Source organism: Eufriesea mexicana, unplaced genomic scaffold (assembly GCF_001483705.2).
Source record: "Eufriesea mexicana isolate 0111107269 unplaced genomic scaffold, ASM148370v2 scaffold745, whole genome shotgun sequence".
Lineage (NCBI taxonomy): Eukaryota > Metazoa > Arthropoda > Insecta > Hymenoptera > Apidae > Eufriesea > Eufriesea mexicana.
Window position 1 is genome coordinate 913,303 of NW_016908908.1, and position 19,036 is coordinate 932,338.

General features: G+C 32.0%; 2 protein-coding genes across 2 annotated transcripts; one reads left to right on the top strand and one right to left on the bottom strand.

Moving 5' to 3' along the window:
- The first annotated feature begins 386 nt into the window (after positions 1-386).
- On the top strand, positions 387-2,613 carry LOC108546656 (disks large-associated protein 5-like). The gene is made up of 4 exons (XM_017898866.1): positions 387-861; positions 931-2,310; positions 2,381-2,524; positions 2,603-2,613. Exons 1-4 carry the CDS (start codon positions 387-389, stop codon positions 2,611-2,613), a joined length of 2,010 nt encoding a protein of 669 aa, XP_017754355.1.
- A 3,252-nt stretch (positions 2,614-5,865) lies between these two features.
- Positions 5,866-17,559, bottom strand: LOC108546657 (MICAL-like protein 1). The gene is made up of 6 exons (XM_017898867.1): positions 17,509-17,559; positions 16,985-17,284; positions 12,993-13,128; positions 8,079-8,307; positions 6,164-6,276; positions 5,866-6,094 (listed from the first exon to the last, which is right to left on the bottom strand). The coding sequence occupies exons 1-6, from the start codon at positions 17,557-17,559 to the stop codon at positions 5,907-5,909; spliced, it is 1,017 nt and encodes a 338-aa protein (XP_017754356.1). The 3' UTR covers positions 5,866-5,906.
- Between the last annotated feature and the right edge of the window lie 1,477 nt (positions 17,560-19,036).

Sequence of the window (19,036 nt, forward strand, 5' to 3'; positions counted from 1 at the left end):
TCGTAAGAACCAAAGAGTCAACCTTTTTAATGCGAGTAGGAATTTATCAAATCCTTCTCAAAAAATATATAACGAAGGTTTGTGTAACACACTAATTACGTTTCATAAATTGTTCTGTATATTTTTATTATTTATAATTTATTAATGTTTTAATTTTAGTGTTCTCAAGCCCCAGAAATGAAGATCGATTCTCTAAATCGACAAAATGGAAAACCCAGTATGATAAACAAAAAAGGCTTGAACAAGCTAAGAAAAAACCACCTTTTGTTGTTGGATTAGTTCATCATAAAATTTATTCACCAGTTTATAATAACGTAAGTGCTGTTTCAACTAAAAAAAGTGATTCTATTTCAAAAAAAATATCAAAAGTAACAGAAAAGAAATTAATGGCTAGAAAAGGATTAATTAATAATCCAAAAACTTTAAATAATGAGCAAAGAAATCAAAGGACACATGGCCAATCTTTTATTTCCAACAATTCCAAAGACAAATTATCATGTAATTTTTTAACTCCCAAGGTGATTATAGAAAAACTGTCACCTATTAAAATAATGCCTTCAGTTTCAAAAAGACAAAGAATTCACAATAGAATTTCTAATTATAAAAGTGGTACTAATGAAAAACAGCAATTACAATATGATTCTTGTCTTAGTCATTCCTTGAATGGCAAATCTATAAAAGATGCTGTCATAGAAAGTTTGAATATTTCAGTTCAAGAAGACAAACTTAGTACACAATATTTTCAATCTCTTTTAAATAAAGAAACAAATAGATTAAATAAATTGTGTGAAAAATGGATGAAAATTAAAACAGCACCTGGCATTCCAAAAGATGGGCAGTATCAAATAAACCAAGCTATTGGCCAAACAAATTTATTAATGACTAAAAAATTCGAAAAATTTCATGAATTAATTATTGATTATGAAACAGGAGAAGGAGAAATGTTAGTTACATGTGAAGATTTGCAGGGATTTTGGGATATGACATATATGGAAGTAAAAAATTGTGATTCACGATTTGATAAATTGGAGAAACTTTGTTCACAAGATTGGAAAGAAGAGGAGTTGCCTATAGCAGTTTCTAAAAAAAAGACTATTGTTAGAAAGAAAGTTGTATCTAATAAAACAAGTTCTATTAGAGCTTTCTTAGCAGAAAAAAAAAAGAAAATTGCAGAGAAAATAGGAAATGATGGTGATACAAATAAACTTCAATCTAATATAAATCAAGTAGTAAATAATAGATCAAAAAATGACAGAAGCCACAGTCCAAAGCGTAAAACAAAATCTATGATCATTGGTCCTAGTGAAAATAAAACTACACATATGCAACGTGATAAAAGATTAAGTTTAATTCAAAAGAAACAATTATCCGAAAGATCAAAAAAAATAGATAGTCCATTAACATTAATGAAAATAAGTCAAATGTCTAAAACACCAAGAGTTCAATTATATAATTTTAAATCCTATGTTAAGTCTAATCAAACACCAGGAAAGAGTATATTGAAAAAAAGTACAATATCCACTAAAGTACAATATCCAGAGGTTAAAAATGAAGTTAATTTTGATGATCATATAATTTTAAATGAAGTGTCAATTGATGAAAAGACTCAAACAAAAAAGGATTTAGATGTAGTAATATCAAAAGCTAATAGTTCTGATGCAGATTCCTTTGGTAAAGTATCAGTTAATGTGAAAAAGAAACTTGCCTTTGAAGATAATAGTTTTGAAAAACCAATATTTAATATGGAACAAAACGAGGTAAAGGAAAGTCCTACAAATAAAAAGATTTATAAATTACCATATATATGCATACAACCAGTAATACCATTACAGGAATCAAATGAAAATCTTATTATACCACGTAGGAGTACTAGGAGACAAAATATTGATTATGAATATACTCAGACGATAAATCAAATTTCACCATTGAACACAAATATTTCCATGTTATTTGAAGAAACTACAAATGACATAGATTTAAGTGTATCGGAAAAAGAAATACAAAAAAACGTTTCTGTAACTGGAAAGGAAAAAATAGACGAATATAATAACAGCATAAGAGTTTTGAGAAATAGAACTATTACTTCAATGGATACTCCTATAAATAAAAGAAGATCTAGAAAAAAGTCCATCAATATACAAGATGTAAAGGATAAAGAAAATAAAACTCCTTTATCGAGAAGAAGAACAATGAATGCTTTTCAAGATAATGTTGATGATAATGAAAGGATGGATACAGGTAGTTATGATGATATTACATATTTTGAGAAAGATAGGAGAAGAAGATCAACTAGATGTATAAAATTTTCAGGTACAGATAATTTTGAATAAACATTTCTTTCTTTTAAATTCAGTGTTTAATCGAAGAAATTGCCTTTCAGTAAAAGAATGCTCTGTCTGTAATCCAAATAAACCGGTCCTACCTGTAACTCCCTATGTTAGAAGAAGTAAAGCACATTCGAACAACAAAAAAGAGAGTAATACATATACAGAAGACTGTGTTTCTTTGAAAGTGCAAGAGAAGTGTAATTATTTTATTTTAAGCGTTTATTCGTGATTATGTTTATTTATTATATTTATGTATTTATATATTTTTATTTCAGCTTTGGAATAAATCAGAAGATCTCAAACCAAAGATGTACAATCTCTAATCAAATATTGAATTATATTGAACTTTTTAAATTGATATATAAAAGTATGAAGTGTTTATTATTTTTAATAATTTGAGTAATTATTCATGTTTTTATCCATAAGATTTAATAATATCGATATGTATTGTTTCTAATGTAATTACCTTTTTATTTGTGTAACCTTTATGATTCTGATATTAACACGTTGAGTGCTACGCCAGTCCTTGGGACTGACAGTGAACTTTTCATTTCGTCAACATCGGTGCGTAAGACTGGCATTGTCAAGAGTTAAATTATGACAATAATTAATATATTGTAAAAACTAAATTCCCTCTGCTGAAGTAAATCTTTACACTTCCTTGGCTTTTTCTGACTGATCGTCTCTTGATAATTGCCATTTTACCTTTCTGGCATTCCCCATCCTATTAATTTCTGTTTATAATTTGTAAATTTGTGCATTGGCTGCACCATTCTCACAGTCCAAACGACAAAGTGAAACAAAGTAATTTTCTGCTCATACTCTTCAGCATACTTGAGCGCTCGACATGAAGTGCTCATTCGCTGCAGCCGATCGCAAAAAAATATAGCAAAATCGGCACCGCACTCAACGTGTTAATATGTATTAGACTAAATGTGACTAAACTGAATAACATTGTTTTAAAGAAAAAAACAGTCATATGTATGCAAGGTCTGTAAATTCGTGTGTATATAATATTCATGTACACTAATAAAACTTATTTCCTGTTAAAGTAATATGTATGTATATATTTAGAAAGTTATTAAAATATGTATACGTTGGATTACATAATATTTGGACAATTGTATTTTTTAGTCACGCATATTTTTTATTTGGTTAGATAAAGTTCATATCAGGTTAGGTACTTTTGTTTAGTTCTTTAGTTTTTCGAAGTAATACTAGGTGCCGTTAAAATCCATGAAGATATTTCAGTCTTGAGTAACTCATACTGGATAGACTTCTAGGATAGATAGTTATTTAGGATAAACTCCCATTCCTTTTAGACGCAGTGAGTTCCTATTTTCTTAAGAATTTCTACTGTTTTCAAAAACAAAATATGATGAAATTGTTGTGAATGTGATTGTTTCTATTCCTTGTTCATTATATTAAAAGAATATTGTCCTTGACCAAGTGGTAAGTTAGTGATGAAGATTTTCCTTGATCCTATGTAAATAAAACGGAATCAAATGGTAGAAGAGTGACACAAACCTTCGAAACTATGTTCGACAAACTTTAATAAAAATGTAAGTTACATAAAATAACTTGTATTAATTTATTATTAATATAAACGTGAATTATTACTTAATGAACACTAAATTCTGTTACAATTGTGTTCTAACATACTATGAAAAAGGATATAATAATGTGTTCTTATATTAGTTTAATTCTAGAAATAAATCACAAAATTAGAAACTTTGCATATATGGTTAATTTCTGATCAAATGAAAATGTATAGTTAAATGTATAATAAATTTAAATATTATTGGGATAAAGCTACAGATTCTCTTGTTATAGAAATTTTAATTTAGTCTCCATAATTAGAATTTTGATTCCCTGTTGGGAAGGAAACTATATTTAAGTACAGTTTGTCATCTTGAAGCTAGAGGTTGCTAATAACTGCAACAAATAGATTGTTTAATATTAATATATTAATATAATAATGCAGTATAATAGTGCGATGACAAATAACAGATATAAGACTCAAAGAATAGATGTATATGAATATGAACCTTTCAAGTCATGTGACGTTATTGAGGGTTACATATTTACATAATTTTACACATATTTCTATTAGTAATGTATATTCACAAACATACTCATACATGAATATAGTTTTGTAGTATTGTGAGGAAAAATCTAGAATTTTAACAATATAGTATAAACAAAAATTTATTTTAATCTTTAAAAAATCATAAATTTACATTGAAATAAAATTTACATTGAATGTACCAATTTAATTTCATATTCTGTTAATAATTTAAAGAAATATTAGGATACAACTTAACATATGTAATAAATGATAACAATATAAACATGCATTATAAGTGTAAATATTCTTTGTAGATATTCTTTGTATTTTACAAATGTATTTCATAACAATATCTACTAAAGTATATGTACGTATTAATATACTGTGTACGATTTTAACGAACTATGTTAGAGTTTGGGACACATACATCGGTTATTGACATTTAATGGTATGAAGGTATTTGTCAAAGTGCATTACTTGAAGATAAGAAATACCAATATTCAAGGCAAGGAGAATATTCCAATTTACTGCTGGAAATTTCAATAATTGTTAAGTAATAAACAATTAATCCAAATAAATTGTCAAAAAGAGTACTTAATTTATAACATTTTATTATTAAGTCGATTAATTAATTATCAATATTTTTTAAATGTCATTTAGGCTTCAATAAATAGTTTAACTTTTGCCAATCCATTAGCCCTTGTTATAATAACTTAGAGAAATAAAGACAATAATTTCTTTCTGCAATCACATGAGTTCAAGGCATCATAGGACAAATTTTTGCCAACATTATAGTTTTTATACAAATTTCATTTTCTCTTTTTTTCTGCACTTTGCTTCTATGTAAACTATAAGTTTGAAATACACAATATTTTGTAAAGTATCTTAATGCAATATAGAAGATTTAATAATTTCATATGAATAGTATACATAATGCTATACGTAAAGTATATATAGATTGGACCACCTAACACAGTCATCTTAATTATTTTCATTGTGACTGGACCCATTCAACATTTTTTTTCCAAAATTCTAATTCATTTGTTTAAATTATAAATGTGCTCTACTCTGTGATTGGTGAATTCATCTTGATGCCTACTAATTGATACACAGAAGAGAATTGTAAGATTGTACATGAAACTGTTGAAACTGTAGTTGAAAATTTACTTAAATGGAGACAAAAAAAAATGACAAATATCTACCACAGCACCTTTGAGATTCTTGAAAGCATTCTCATCTGTGACAAGAATTTTAATCGGTTCACTAATAATGAAAACAACTGAGGTAACCACGTTAGATAGTTCACTTTGAATAATCCTATTTATATAAAAATTGTACACCGTAATATTTTTTAAACAAAGCATTATGTAAATATTATTATACATTGTGTATGCATCCGCATGCATGTACATTCATTTAAACTATTATTGGATGAAAACTTTAAATAAAAATTCGAGGTAGCGTCTTCGAGTAACTTACATGATAATGTTTACTTAACACAATAATGTAAGTTAAAACCATTTACGTTTATTATGTCGTTTAAGTGTTAATTCGATTTCATCTACGTCCTTATCAATATCCTTTTTCAACGTCTTCTTCAATTTTCTGTCCTTTACTTTCTCCTTTTGTTTGTTTTGCTTCCGTTTCTTCTTTTCAGATATATTGATATCATTACTAGACGACTCATTTTTATTCCTGGCTACTGAACAATGATTAATGTAGAATACTTTTTTAATTAGGAAGGACTACTAACAAACATTTCATTTACCAGCAAATAAATCCATGTGATGGTGTATACTCCGATCTTCTTCAATTTCTCTACGACGATCCATTTCTAAACAATCCACAATTTCATTTCGTTTTTCAACAATTTCTACCAACCTACAAACAAAAATATAAGCTTTAAATTTTAATTAACTATATTTTTTTTTAACCCAAAGGAATGGTTAAAAGTCTGAAGCTAACGTGTTGATCGTACAAAATGGAGGAAAGTATGTTCTTATAAGGTGTCCCAGTTTTATCTGGTATAACATTGATAATATATAGTATCGTACATATAATATTAAGAAAAGAATGTTTTATAAATATAAGCTCTGAAATGAATTATTAAGAAGTTATAATAAAAATAGTGTAGGATATTTTTAGGCATTATTAGGGTACGATGCTCGAAGTGTTCCTATAGGGAACACTTCGCCACGTTTTGAGGACCGTTAGGGTCTAGCTAACAGATGGGTCATAGGAGGTCGGGGCCAGGCCACGTGAGGAGACCTCGCGCAACTCCGGCTTTCTCCGTCATAAACCGAGGTTGACGCATTCGTGGTCACCTCTCGGGAAGGGGCCCCGCGAGGGTGACTCTTCGAAGAGCCTAACCCGGAAGGAGTCTCTTCCACCCCTGAGCTAGACATGGAGGGGGAGTTTTCTCCTCCTTCGGGGGAGGCCCTTGCCTTCCAGACGGGCTTAAAAGGACCCGTTCCGGAAGATAGAAACAGTTCGTTTGAAGTAGTTCCTTAACCCATTTGCATCCAAGCGCGGAATATTCCGCGAACCACGACTGTCGCCTATCACCGAGCGCGGAATATTCCGCGAGCCATGACAGTCATCTATCACCGAGCGCGGAATAATCCGCGAGCTGACTTTTTTCATTACCAGTTGCTGAATATTCTTCATGCTGATACGCGCGCGGTGATACGGGCTAGTCAGTTGAATGTCGCTGACGCCTGAACACGGCACCTTAAGTAGAACCATGATGCAAATGGGTTAAGAATTCAGTTGTTCGGTAAGAGTTGTCAGTTGTTAGTTAGTTTGGAGTCAGTAAGAGTTGTTCCTGAAGAGTCTTTGTTAGTTGCAGTCTTTAAGAGTTAGTTAGAGTTGAGATTAAGTCAGATCCAGTCCCTAGTCTGCGAAAACTTAGAGCTGAAGTACTTTCCAGCGTAGTAGAGACTGTGTGACTCTACAATAGTAATTGACAGAAGTCTCATTTACACAGCATTTTCACTCATTATTGATATCTATTTGATACGAGTTCACGTTTGGCATTTGAAGCGAGCAGTGTGTGATTATGCTCTGTGAAGTTCACGATAGTTATCAAGTAAATAAAGCGAAATTTAAACGAATAGTGACCAAATAGGATCATAGTGCACAACCAATGTTCTCCAAACCATGTGTCCCATCTGTAAAGTGCTAAGCTAAGATCTCACATTTTTGCTTTGTTGTGAACTGTCGACAGTTTGTAGATAAAGTCTTAGATAAGTTTCTAGTAATACAAAATTTACTAGAGGTTCCTGATGTGAATATAATTTTAAATCGTAATAATAAACAAATTATTATGTCACCTATGCATGATGATTGTCATTTTTTGTTACAATTTTCATTTCTTTGTCTTCAAGATCATACGAAGGTCATGGTATGCTAGGTCGTTGAACTCGGTTTTACTATTGAGTGAAAAATATACAGTGCTATTTGAAAAAACGAATTTGACTTTTGAAATTTTGGAAAAAATTTGTTTTTAAATTTTCGGAATTCTAAAGAACACAGAAAATACAGTAACTTCTGTTTAAAACATCGCTTTGTCAGATTATAAGCAAGTACTTGAAAAATCTTGCCTAACGATATGTGGGACACACTATATATATATACATATGTATGTATGTGTGTATGTATTAGTAAGAGGAAATAAAAAGTACCTTTGTATCAATGCTTCTTCCCTTTGTTTGTCAAAATCCGTTTTAGTTGATTCATGTTGAGTCATTAAACATCGAATTTGGAATTCTACTTCAGCGTGTTCTTCTTCTAATCTCTGCTGCCTTCGAAGTAGCATCAGTTCAGCCTGGCGTCTAAATAACTCATTCTTCTCGTTTACCAATGCAAATAACTCTAAAACTAATTCTTCGACGTCTGTTCCAAGGGAAACATCTGTAATGTTTGTAATATTACATATATATTATTATAAAACATATAGCCTGCCATAACACTAGAACTACCGATCTTTAATAGGTACCTAACTATACGCGCACAGATTATAGTAATTTCAGCGATACGATGAATATGAGTGAATATATTGATTACAGTTCTTTCTTAACCCATTTGCATCATGGCCCTACTTGAGGTGCCGTGTCCAAACATCCGCGACGTTCAACCGACGACAGGCCCGTATCACCGCGCGCAGTCGGTCGTATGTGCAGTAAATGACTTAGGAATTCTTCATGGAGTTTATTTAACATGGTACTTTTTAAAACAATTGATACACGATATTACATCGCAAACATTGCATTTTACATTTTTTTATAAAAAAGAAAAGGAAGAAAAATTATTTTATAAATAAAATAAAAAATAAAATAAAATAAAACACGAGCAAAACTTGTTAGGAATATAATGAACCGATGTAGGTGAGATGCTCACAAAAGGGATCAAACGTGATCTGTCGCATACAAAGAATATTCAACGACTGATGATGAAAAAAAAAGTCACAGCTCGCGGATTATTCCGCGCTCGGTGATAGTAGACAGTCGTGGCTTGCGGATTATTCCGCGCTTGGATGCAAGTTGATTAATATGAGTTGATACCAATTTTATTCTTAAAGCAGGTGTATGTGTTCGGTGATTGGAAAAAGGAAAATTCTGGGACCAGTCATTTTCACTGGGTTAGTAGTACTAGTGTTAAAAGTGCAAAACTTTGCTTTATTTCCATTTCTTGGTAGATATAATTTTCTAGAATAACAGTTGTTTTATGTATGTTTATATTTTGTTAATTTATTTCAACATGTACGAATAACACATATATTCCCATAGATATAGGTACAAAGACAATACGACGCATATAAGAAATTTATTATATCAATAAGACAGCAGTTATGTATTATTTTTAATTTTGAGCTGATCGTTTTAAAATTAGTCCACTTTTGATATACGCAAATAAAAACATATAGCTTTCATTGTTAGTAGGTTAAAACGACGTAATTAAAAAATGATGTATACTGATTGTTGCAGAAAAAGTAAATATTTGCAACATGTGTGTATCGCCAAGGAAACTCATTTGTCATTTATAACCATGTATATATGTACATATATAGTGTATTGCGATTCGCATTGTCCTCTATTATTATCTGTAAGTGTTCGAGAGTGCTATATGAACAAAAGAAAATTTGCTGATTACGAGCAAATTTAAGTTAATCAGAATCCAACTAGTACCGCGAGTAATAACAAAAGAATCGTATCACGAAAAATCAAATTTGGTTCTACAAATGAAGGATAAACAGAAATAGCGGAGAAAAAATTGTTTTCCTTGACATGTCTTCAAATATCGCAAAAATCGAGATTTTTAATGCCAAATTCAAATTCAGCGATTAAAAATTTACAAGAAACTACGTTTGTATTTATAAAAATTAAAGTTGGTTTATCCGTTTGTTATACGCGGATAAATATTTTGTGGATGGCATTTTCACTGTCTACTTTCTTTAATACTTTGACTACCACGATGGTCATATATGACTGGCCATAGTTTCTTCTGTGACGCCACGGTGGTCATATATGACCGGCCATAGTTTCCCCTGTGACGCCACGGTGGTCATACATAACCGGTCATAGTTTCCCCTGTGACGCCACGGTGGTCATATATGACCGGCCATAGTTTCTTCTGTGACGCCACGGTGGTCATATATGACCGGCCATAGTTTCCCCTGTGACGCCACGGTGGTCATACATAACCGGTCATAGTTTCCCCTGTGACGCCACGGTGGTCATATATGACCGGCCATAGTTTCTTCTGTGACGCCACGGTGGTCATATATGACCGGCCATAGTTTCCCCTGTGACGCCACGGTGGTCATATATGACCGGCCATAGTTTCCCCTGTGACGCCACGGTGGTCATTGGTGACCGGAGCGCTTGAACTACTTACAATTGTAAAAACTGAATGAAAATTGTTGGAAGTCAGCTACGCCCATGCAACGATGACGACAGGCCTGTTAGAGGTTGCAGGCCAATACCGACCTATGGATATCAAGAGGTCGGTTTTGGGGGTTTAAAAGGGCCTGCTGTTCCTCAGAGCTCTTCACTCTCAGATCAGGAACAGTACAGATACCTTATATATTGTAACTCACAGTGGCATTAAAAAAGACTCTAGTGTTTTATTTGTATATTGCATAAAGTGTATAAATTTCACGTATATTAAAGCTTTATAAATACAATTTCTGTATAACTAAATACGGTTACTTCCCTGCACGCTAATCATTTGGGTTTCCTCCACGAAATTCCCAACAAAAATTGATAGTTAGTCGACTGTCAGCCGTTGCCAAGGTGCCACTGGTGGTCATCCGTGATCGCCAATGAGGTAAACGCTCCATTGGGCAAGAATATTCTCTTACATCACCAGTTTACTATTATTTTTCCATTATATGGAATTATTATATAATAAAAATACTCCCGTGGCGCCCTGAGCGAAACATGTGTTTTCGGCGTGGCAGTCAAAGGGTTAACGCGAAAGAGAGTGATATTCTTTGGTTTCCAAAAAATTTCCATATCCTAGGAAATATTACCATATCATTCGTTGAAACTTGGAAATTGTATATACATCACCTCAAAATTAAAGATAGCATATTTATACTATTTTTTTAGGCTATAAATACTCCCTTGATTTATTAATAATTACAAAAATAATAAAAGTCTATTGTCAGGTACCATTAACTAACGTATTCTATTGTACACATAAGTTTCAAACGTTAGACTGCAGTACTGCAAAGTTCAAAATGGCGATTATAACGTTTAGCTAAAGTATCTTTATAATAAGAACATGATCAACATATTTAGTACCTGTAACTAATTTTGAGATATCATTTATGAAGTATTAAATACTATAACATTTTCCTGGATTGTTATGAACAAATAAGTCATTTGCGTATATATGTATATTTATAATGTATATTTATGTGTATATATGTATATGAGTGTGTAGACGCAAGAGAATCGTAGTTATATACAAACACGCTATAAAAATAAGTGTATTTCATGCGAAAACAGTTTATAATTTGTTGGAACATAATACGAAACGAAACATCAGTAAAGTACATATGTTTATCAAGAAATTACCTTCAAATTTTTAATCTCTCTTATACTAGAAACTGGCAAAATAGGTGGAAAAAGACATGTCCTGTTTTAGAGTTCAATTATATAAAATTCGATTATATCGATATCGAAATAAAATTCACGTGATTATAGTGTTGCATAAACCTCGAGATCATGAATTTTTCAGATTTGAACCTCAAAGGCCGAGTCTTTAGGACTGACATCATCTGAAACTCGAACTCCAGAGCTTTAGGGCTGAGCATTAACGCTCACTTTTCAAACTTTATAAGATCCAACGAAGAAAATTAATAGCAATCCCTTTTTCGATATTATTAACCCTTCGCAGATGGAGCGGTTTTGAGTAAATTGTACCGTGGAGTCGAGCCACTACCGTAATAGTCATTCAGAAGTATCAGTGCTCGTTTCATTCAGTGCGTTCTTTTCGATTTTACTATTATACCCGCAAGTGAGTGCTGTGCTCTGAGTTATCGTAGAGCTGGTTCTACGCCGCACGAGGTGATAGCTCTACCATAACTTAGAGCACAGTACTAACTCGGGGGCACGATAGTAAAGTCGGAAAGAACATACTGAATAAGAATTGGGAAATGCTCATTTGAGCCCCCTCACCTCAACAAGGTATAAGCATACGAGGTACGGGGGTCCAATTACAAGAAAACAATCGCACACTTTCACAATTTGGCGTTCCAGTCGTGTCGGTTCGGCGGCGCGTCGGGTCGTAATCGAATAAACGGGCACCGCACGTCGCGTCAACATAAACTTCAAATCGGCTAATTTTTCCCTTTTTATCCTTTACTCGTCTTTATCGCCCTATTGCTCACTCCAACCCCGACCTTTCCTGCATCATCCTTTCTTCATCTTAGATCTGTAGACAACCTCCATTTACATCCTAATTCCCATATAAATATTGCCAGTCATCTCAAAATCACACATTCTTGTGCTAGTAGTTTGTTTGAAATGTCACTGTCAAAAGATCTGTTACGTATTCGGCCATGTCGTTCCACCCAAAATTCGTATGTAAATGTGTAACGAAAATAAAAACTTACTTGGAATGCAACACGGTTATGAGCTGGGATATACCAAGATCATATATTTTAAATCTATTAAAACAATTAATTGCCAAATTTGCGAAAGTAAATGTAAAATCTGAATTTATCTTTGTTTAGAGTATTATTCGAAGTTGTTCAAAGCTCGATATCCTTAATTTTAGTAGAGAATCGATTTTTTCCCAGATGAGTAAACTAAAATGAAATACCTTAATTGCGCAAAATTTCATCGAAATCGGCGGGTAACATTTTGGTATGTTCCCTTGTAATTTAGTTGTTGCGTTCCAAGAACGAACATTCCGAACGTCGTTGCTGCTTATCGGTATCATCTTCTATTCGGATACAATACAAATGTGTATATTGGTTTGTAACATTTAATATTTCGTTTCGTATATGTAACATCATAATGAATTCGCATATGCGTGTTAATGCAGGTAATCGCGAATAAATTTTTTTACTTAAGTAGCATAATTACCATTAGATCTGGATCCGGACTCACATTTACTCCTTATCAACTGTTCCAATCGTACACCTTGTTTTTCTAACCCTTGCTGTTGTAATTCTATTTCATCCAACTCCAATTTAACGTCTTTAAGAGACATTACTTTTATCTAAAATGCACAAAATACAAGTATTTAGAAATTTCTTTTAAAACTTCACATTCGGCGATTAACACATTGAGCCCGGCGCCGATATTGCTGTCCTTTCCTATCAGCCGGTAGCGAATGAGTGGGCGATGTTTGAGACAACTGACAAAGACAAACAGCCAGAAATTTGACAAAAATGTCATCACGTTTTGTAATACATGTAAAATCAAACCATATTTTTGTTTAGAGTCAATAAATATCATTAACATTACTACATTTATTTTTTAATTTTGATACTGTCGGTCCCCAGGGACCAACGCCGGGCTCAACGTGTTAACTCTTTGCACTCGATAGGCGACTCTCATTCACTATGGTTCGGTTGCGGGGCAAGAGGGGTATTCCACTTGCTCCGTCTATACTCTTGTTAGTAATACCCATTCTTTTGTGACACTCCCAAAACTACTATCCCCAAGTTCGGTAACGTGAAACGTTAACATAGGCGTAAGATATCCGCGAAAGAAACGTTACCTCAGAGTTAGCTTACAATGTATTGGAAGCACTACTACGCCAGGCAATAAACGAAACGACACCATATGATTGGAAAGGATTTTGTAAACACGTAGAAACACTGGAACACGAATATTGGACGAAAGATGGAATAATAGAAGACGCAACTGAGGACCTAGAATTGGAAATACAAAGCAGTGAGTCGGATAAGGAATCAGATGACAATAGCTCGAAGATTTATAAAGTAAAGGAGTACAAAAGTAATAATAATTAACATCATTTATGAAAATTGATTTAAAATTTAAGATGTATCTTTTATGATAAATTAATTATGTAATTGCATCGTACTAGATAACCGTTTAAAAAATCATACGATACAACATAAATATAAAATATATGTGTATAGTACATCACGTTTGCTGCATAATGCAATGAAAAGTTAATCAAGATGCTAATTAGTAATTAGTAATTGCAAATAATCGTGTGTTCATCAGAAGAATCTGAAGTTAATATGCTTTTGGGATGAGTCTACGCTCTTGCATCTATTTGTTGCGTCTGTCTCACTTTGTCTCGTTGCTTCGTTCGCTTTCTTTGTCACATGGTGTTCTATGACCGAGCTAATAGGAAGGGATCAGTTCTAGCAATAAGGGAAGCGTTTTACTCTACTTCTGCCATGATGTTAGAATGATTGGGCTGGTGGGGATTCGGTCCTACAAGTTTCTCAGATGACTTCTCTCATGCAACGCACAGTAGATGAGGCATACTTAGGTAGCATAGGGAACTTGTATTTATGGGAGGTTAAGGATTCACCGAGGACTTGCGAGAAACCTCGATCCTCTGTGTCTTCCATCTAGCGGTGGGGGTGTGAACGTTGGTCGCTACAAGCTCACCCACACGTTTGTCATCCATTCGAAAGGACGTGTCGAGGCTAGAGGAGCGAGCAATAAGCATGGCGGCCCTATATCCCGTATCCTATATACGCGTTGTCAATAAATATTTTCTCCATCTGATCGAATTGAAAACAATTTCGACAATTCCGTTACATAGTTTCTTCTCCAGAAGAGCCTATAGAATACTCTACTCTGTAGCAAATTCGTATTAGATAAAAAACTTTTCGTAAAAATGCAAGAATAATGCGTAGAAAGTACACTTGACAGCTTATTTTTAAACTTTGATGACCAATTATAATTATTCAGAAACACAAATAATTTTAATTATGGACATTGATAAACTCGGGATACTTTAACCTAATGTTTAAGATAAGAATGAACTTTCTAACGTTCTCACTTTTTAAGTAATACTTCATTTTAACACGTTCCCTGCCAAACCGTTTTTGCCCGACATGATCTCCAGGCCATTTGTTAATTTGGCTAAAAATTTATATATTATTACACAATATGTCATTATGTCATCAATCCATAAGTAATTAGCTTGTTTAGAGTAGTTATCACACGGTGTACCATCTATGGTACACGTGACGCTGCGATCAGTTTGACTGTAAAGATCAGTCATCAGTTCGAAAATTTAGCCTTTGAATCAATCGGTTCGCTGACCATATAAGTTCTTCAGCAATTATAGAATGATCAATGGATAGAGCAGTTGTCACTGGAGACATTGACATATGACAATACAATACTAAGTATAACAATTAACAAACCACTGTAGCCGTTTGATTAGTCTGGTCGCTGATGATTTAAATTTTGTAGCAATTCTAAAATGGCGAAAGACAAGTCCATTATCTCTCGAGATATTCACAAGTGGCAACATAGTACAGTAAAAGAACTAGAAGAGTAGTGACGTTTGCAGAATAAGTCATTTTTATGCATCCCTTGCTTTAAAAAAGTCAATCATTACATGTAATTAATAATTATTGTATATATAGCAATTAAACAAATTTATGTGCTTCGTTCTATATTGCACTTTGTATAATGCCTCATTCTTTTAGTGGAAATATATTTTACAGAATTAAATTTGTCATAAAGCATGTTTTCAGCGCATTAACATTTTGACTGCCATCTTGGTCATATATGACCGGCCATTGTTTCCCCTGTGACGTCATGGTGGTCATTGATGACCGGAGCGCTTGAACTACTTACAATTGTAAAAATTGAATGAAAATTGAAAATTAGTGCATTTTGAACACAACCGCTAATTAGAAAATACTTTGAAATAAAAAATGTCCCATTGAACAATTAAAAATTTTTATTAGAACACCAATTAAAAAAATATTCGAACAAATTTTGTATCTAGCGATGCACTATTTTTCCTATGGCCTCCTGAGCAAAATATGTGATTTTGACGTGGCAGTCAAAGGATTAAATAAATATATCTGCGTGTACCATTTATGGTAGAGGTGACACGGAACGTGTTAACCAAAAATCGTGCGTTTTTAGAAAAATTCACGATTTTCAAAAATTAACAATGACGGAGAAATTTCGATTACGAATTCGTGTTCGGGAAAGTAAATTCTACAAGAACTACCCGATGGATATTACAGATTAAAATTCGTGTTGAACACTATTATTAGATCATTTTTCAGTTTTCTCTTCTGAGGTTGCGTTTTATTTTCCCAAATTTATTAAACTGTCAAATTACAAATCTTTCTGTAAATTCGTGTTTCTGTAGCATTATTATTATTATTATTTTTTCTTGTACTTCATAGTGGTTGAAAGACATTCCGAAACGAACCGTCCGATAACAGGTATTACTTTACAGGTGGTACTTTAGTAATAATGTCATTTGATTATAGCAATGATGACGAATTTTTTACTTTGATGTTCCAAAATTTAGAAAAAACCTATAATTTAGAAATAATTTACGAATTATTAGTATTAGAATAATTAGTATATTATTAATTAGAAATAATTTTTTATAATTTAGAAATAATCTATAATTTTAAGCTATTTGTAGGTTTATTAATTCTCGCGAAACGGTAACGGGGTCTCGAAAGAAAAAAAAAGATGAGTTATATATTAGAATTATTATATATTAAAATAATTATATATTAGAATTGTTTTCAATTCTAACTGTTCGTGAAATTTAATTTAACCCTTTTCACTCAGCGATTGTTTCGTTACAGAAAAATAGTAATTCGAGGATTTTCTGTCGTAAAGTCGAGGATATTTTTAAAATGGTAAATAAGAAGTCGTATGCAAATTAGGACGATGAATTATTTTATTTCAACATTCCATGCATTGTTGAGTAATTTTAAATTTGATATATTAATTAACATCGATATTTAAAATCTGATTAAATGGCGACTGAGAGGCACCCCTCGAGTGCAAAGGGTTAACTTTCATGTCACTTATACGTTTAAAAAATGAAATTGCATTTTATAGAATCTAATAGTAATACAAAATAAATAAAAACTTACTTTTCTTCTACATGGCATTGGACAAAGTGGAGCAGGTCCCTTCTTTCGTTTCCATTTCCCTTCGATACTTTTGTCTACGTATGGTTTACAATGGAAATTTTCCCCGTACGACATGTGCGTGAAACTTTGTTTGTTCCTATTCTTTTCGTCTTTGTTAATCTTTTGATCTTCCCATATGTTACGTTCCTTACTTGTATCGTACGAATCATTCATAGAACACTCTTCAAAATTTGAGGTAGTTGGAACTGGTGGAGCTGGTTTTGCTTTACGTGATCTAGGTGTTGTATGTGTAGATGCATCCTGTTAAAAAGAGTATTAGATATTTTTAGAATCGTTTAGTATTTCTTATATAAGGAATCTTATTTTATTTTAGAAATAAGGAATAAACAAATTCAATGTGGTGTACATAATAATTAAATTGTTTTACTTTTAGCGCACTGTTTCGTGTTATACGTTATATATTTATGAAAATAATGTAAAAGAGCAACCATTGCTCTTATCTATGTATATGAATATAATCTTACTAAATTACTTCCATTATTTAATCTTAGGTTAGTAGGATATTCATGTACCATTTAAGGTTGCGTGCGTACACAACAGGTACAGCCTAAAAGTACAACACTATCGTTTTAATGTTAATTATTTGGCGATGGAAATTGATTTTGATGTGTCACTGAAAACTAATCTTCTGCAATTAATAATAAAAATACAATATTAATTATTAAAGACTGTTTAATACATTATTAAAGATAAAAATAATTTGTGTTATTTTTATTAAAAAACTATTGTTCGTGAACAGTTCTTGCTTTGCAGTCAAAAAGGAATGAAAGAAAGTATTGAGGAAGTTGTCGCTATATAGTATAAAAGTTGTATTTTTTAAATTATATTTTTGAAAAAATTATTTTATAAAACTACCAGCGTTTGTATTCTTACAAATTTTTAAGTGAAAAACTGTCTCTATTTTCTGGTATGAAAATATCTAAGTGGAAATTCAATCTAGGGATGTGAAAGAACAGGCTTCGCCCTTTATATTGATTCAACAAATATTATTGTACACAATTAAATCAATGTTATTGATGCAGTTGCTAAAAAAGCAGGGAATCATTAAATATTCATATAAACAAATAGTCTTGCTGATTTCTATTTGAATATAGAAAAGATGGATATTCTATTATCCGAAATATTCTGACATTCGACAGTATTGCCTGTTTATTAATTTAAATACAGGAGCATGTACCATATTAAAATTTATAATGTTGTTTAGACATACTGCATCCGGCGGTAACTGCTATTTCATATAAGTATTAAATGATAGATGATAGGATAAACACGTAAAGAGACTTGTATGATAAATTTGTTATGAAAAATTTTTCTGAGATAAAAAAGAATTGTTTTTATAAATGTATAACAACCAAAATAATAAATCGAAAAGCGAATTTGTGCAACATAACATGATATGTACATACATAAACTAAAAGTCGATTAATTAGATTAATCAGTTCAGGTCTAACACATGCTGAAGTTAAAACGTATGACATAAACATTGAGATATTACAAGAAATTTGATAATCCGTACACATGCGTCATACTCGCTATAAATTCACTTTTGTCGCGACATTTGAGCTGTTCACTGTACAAATTGATTAACTCCATAAAACAAAAAGTGGAGAAATGCAATGAAATAATGTATATTGTTTTTTAAAATTCCCTTTATAATTTAAATCGAAATAAATATCGTAGAATGCATAAATGCAAATGTAACTTTCATCTAACGGTATATAAAATTTATAAGAAAAAATAGCCAAAAGGTAATCGTTAGTAATGTTACCATTTTTATGTTACTGGAAGAGTTAATCGATTTGGCAAGTGAAAAAAGTAATAAATTTAAATTTTACTAAATTTTACTTAAATTCTGATAAGACGGCACTAAAAAATTCACCGTTATCATTTGTGGCTTGCTGGTGCATTTGAGTTGCATTATTGCAACGATTTACATTAGAGTACGGAGTTAATCAAAGTGACCTCTGAAATAAATTATTTATTATTCAGTGG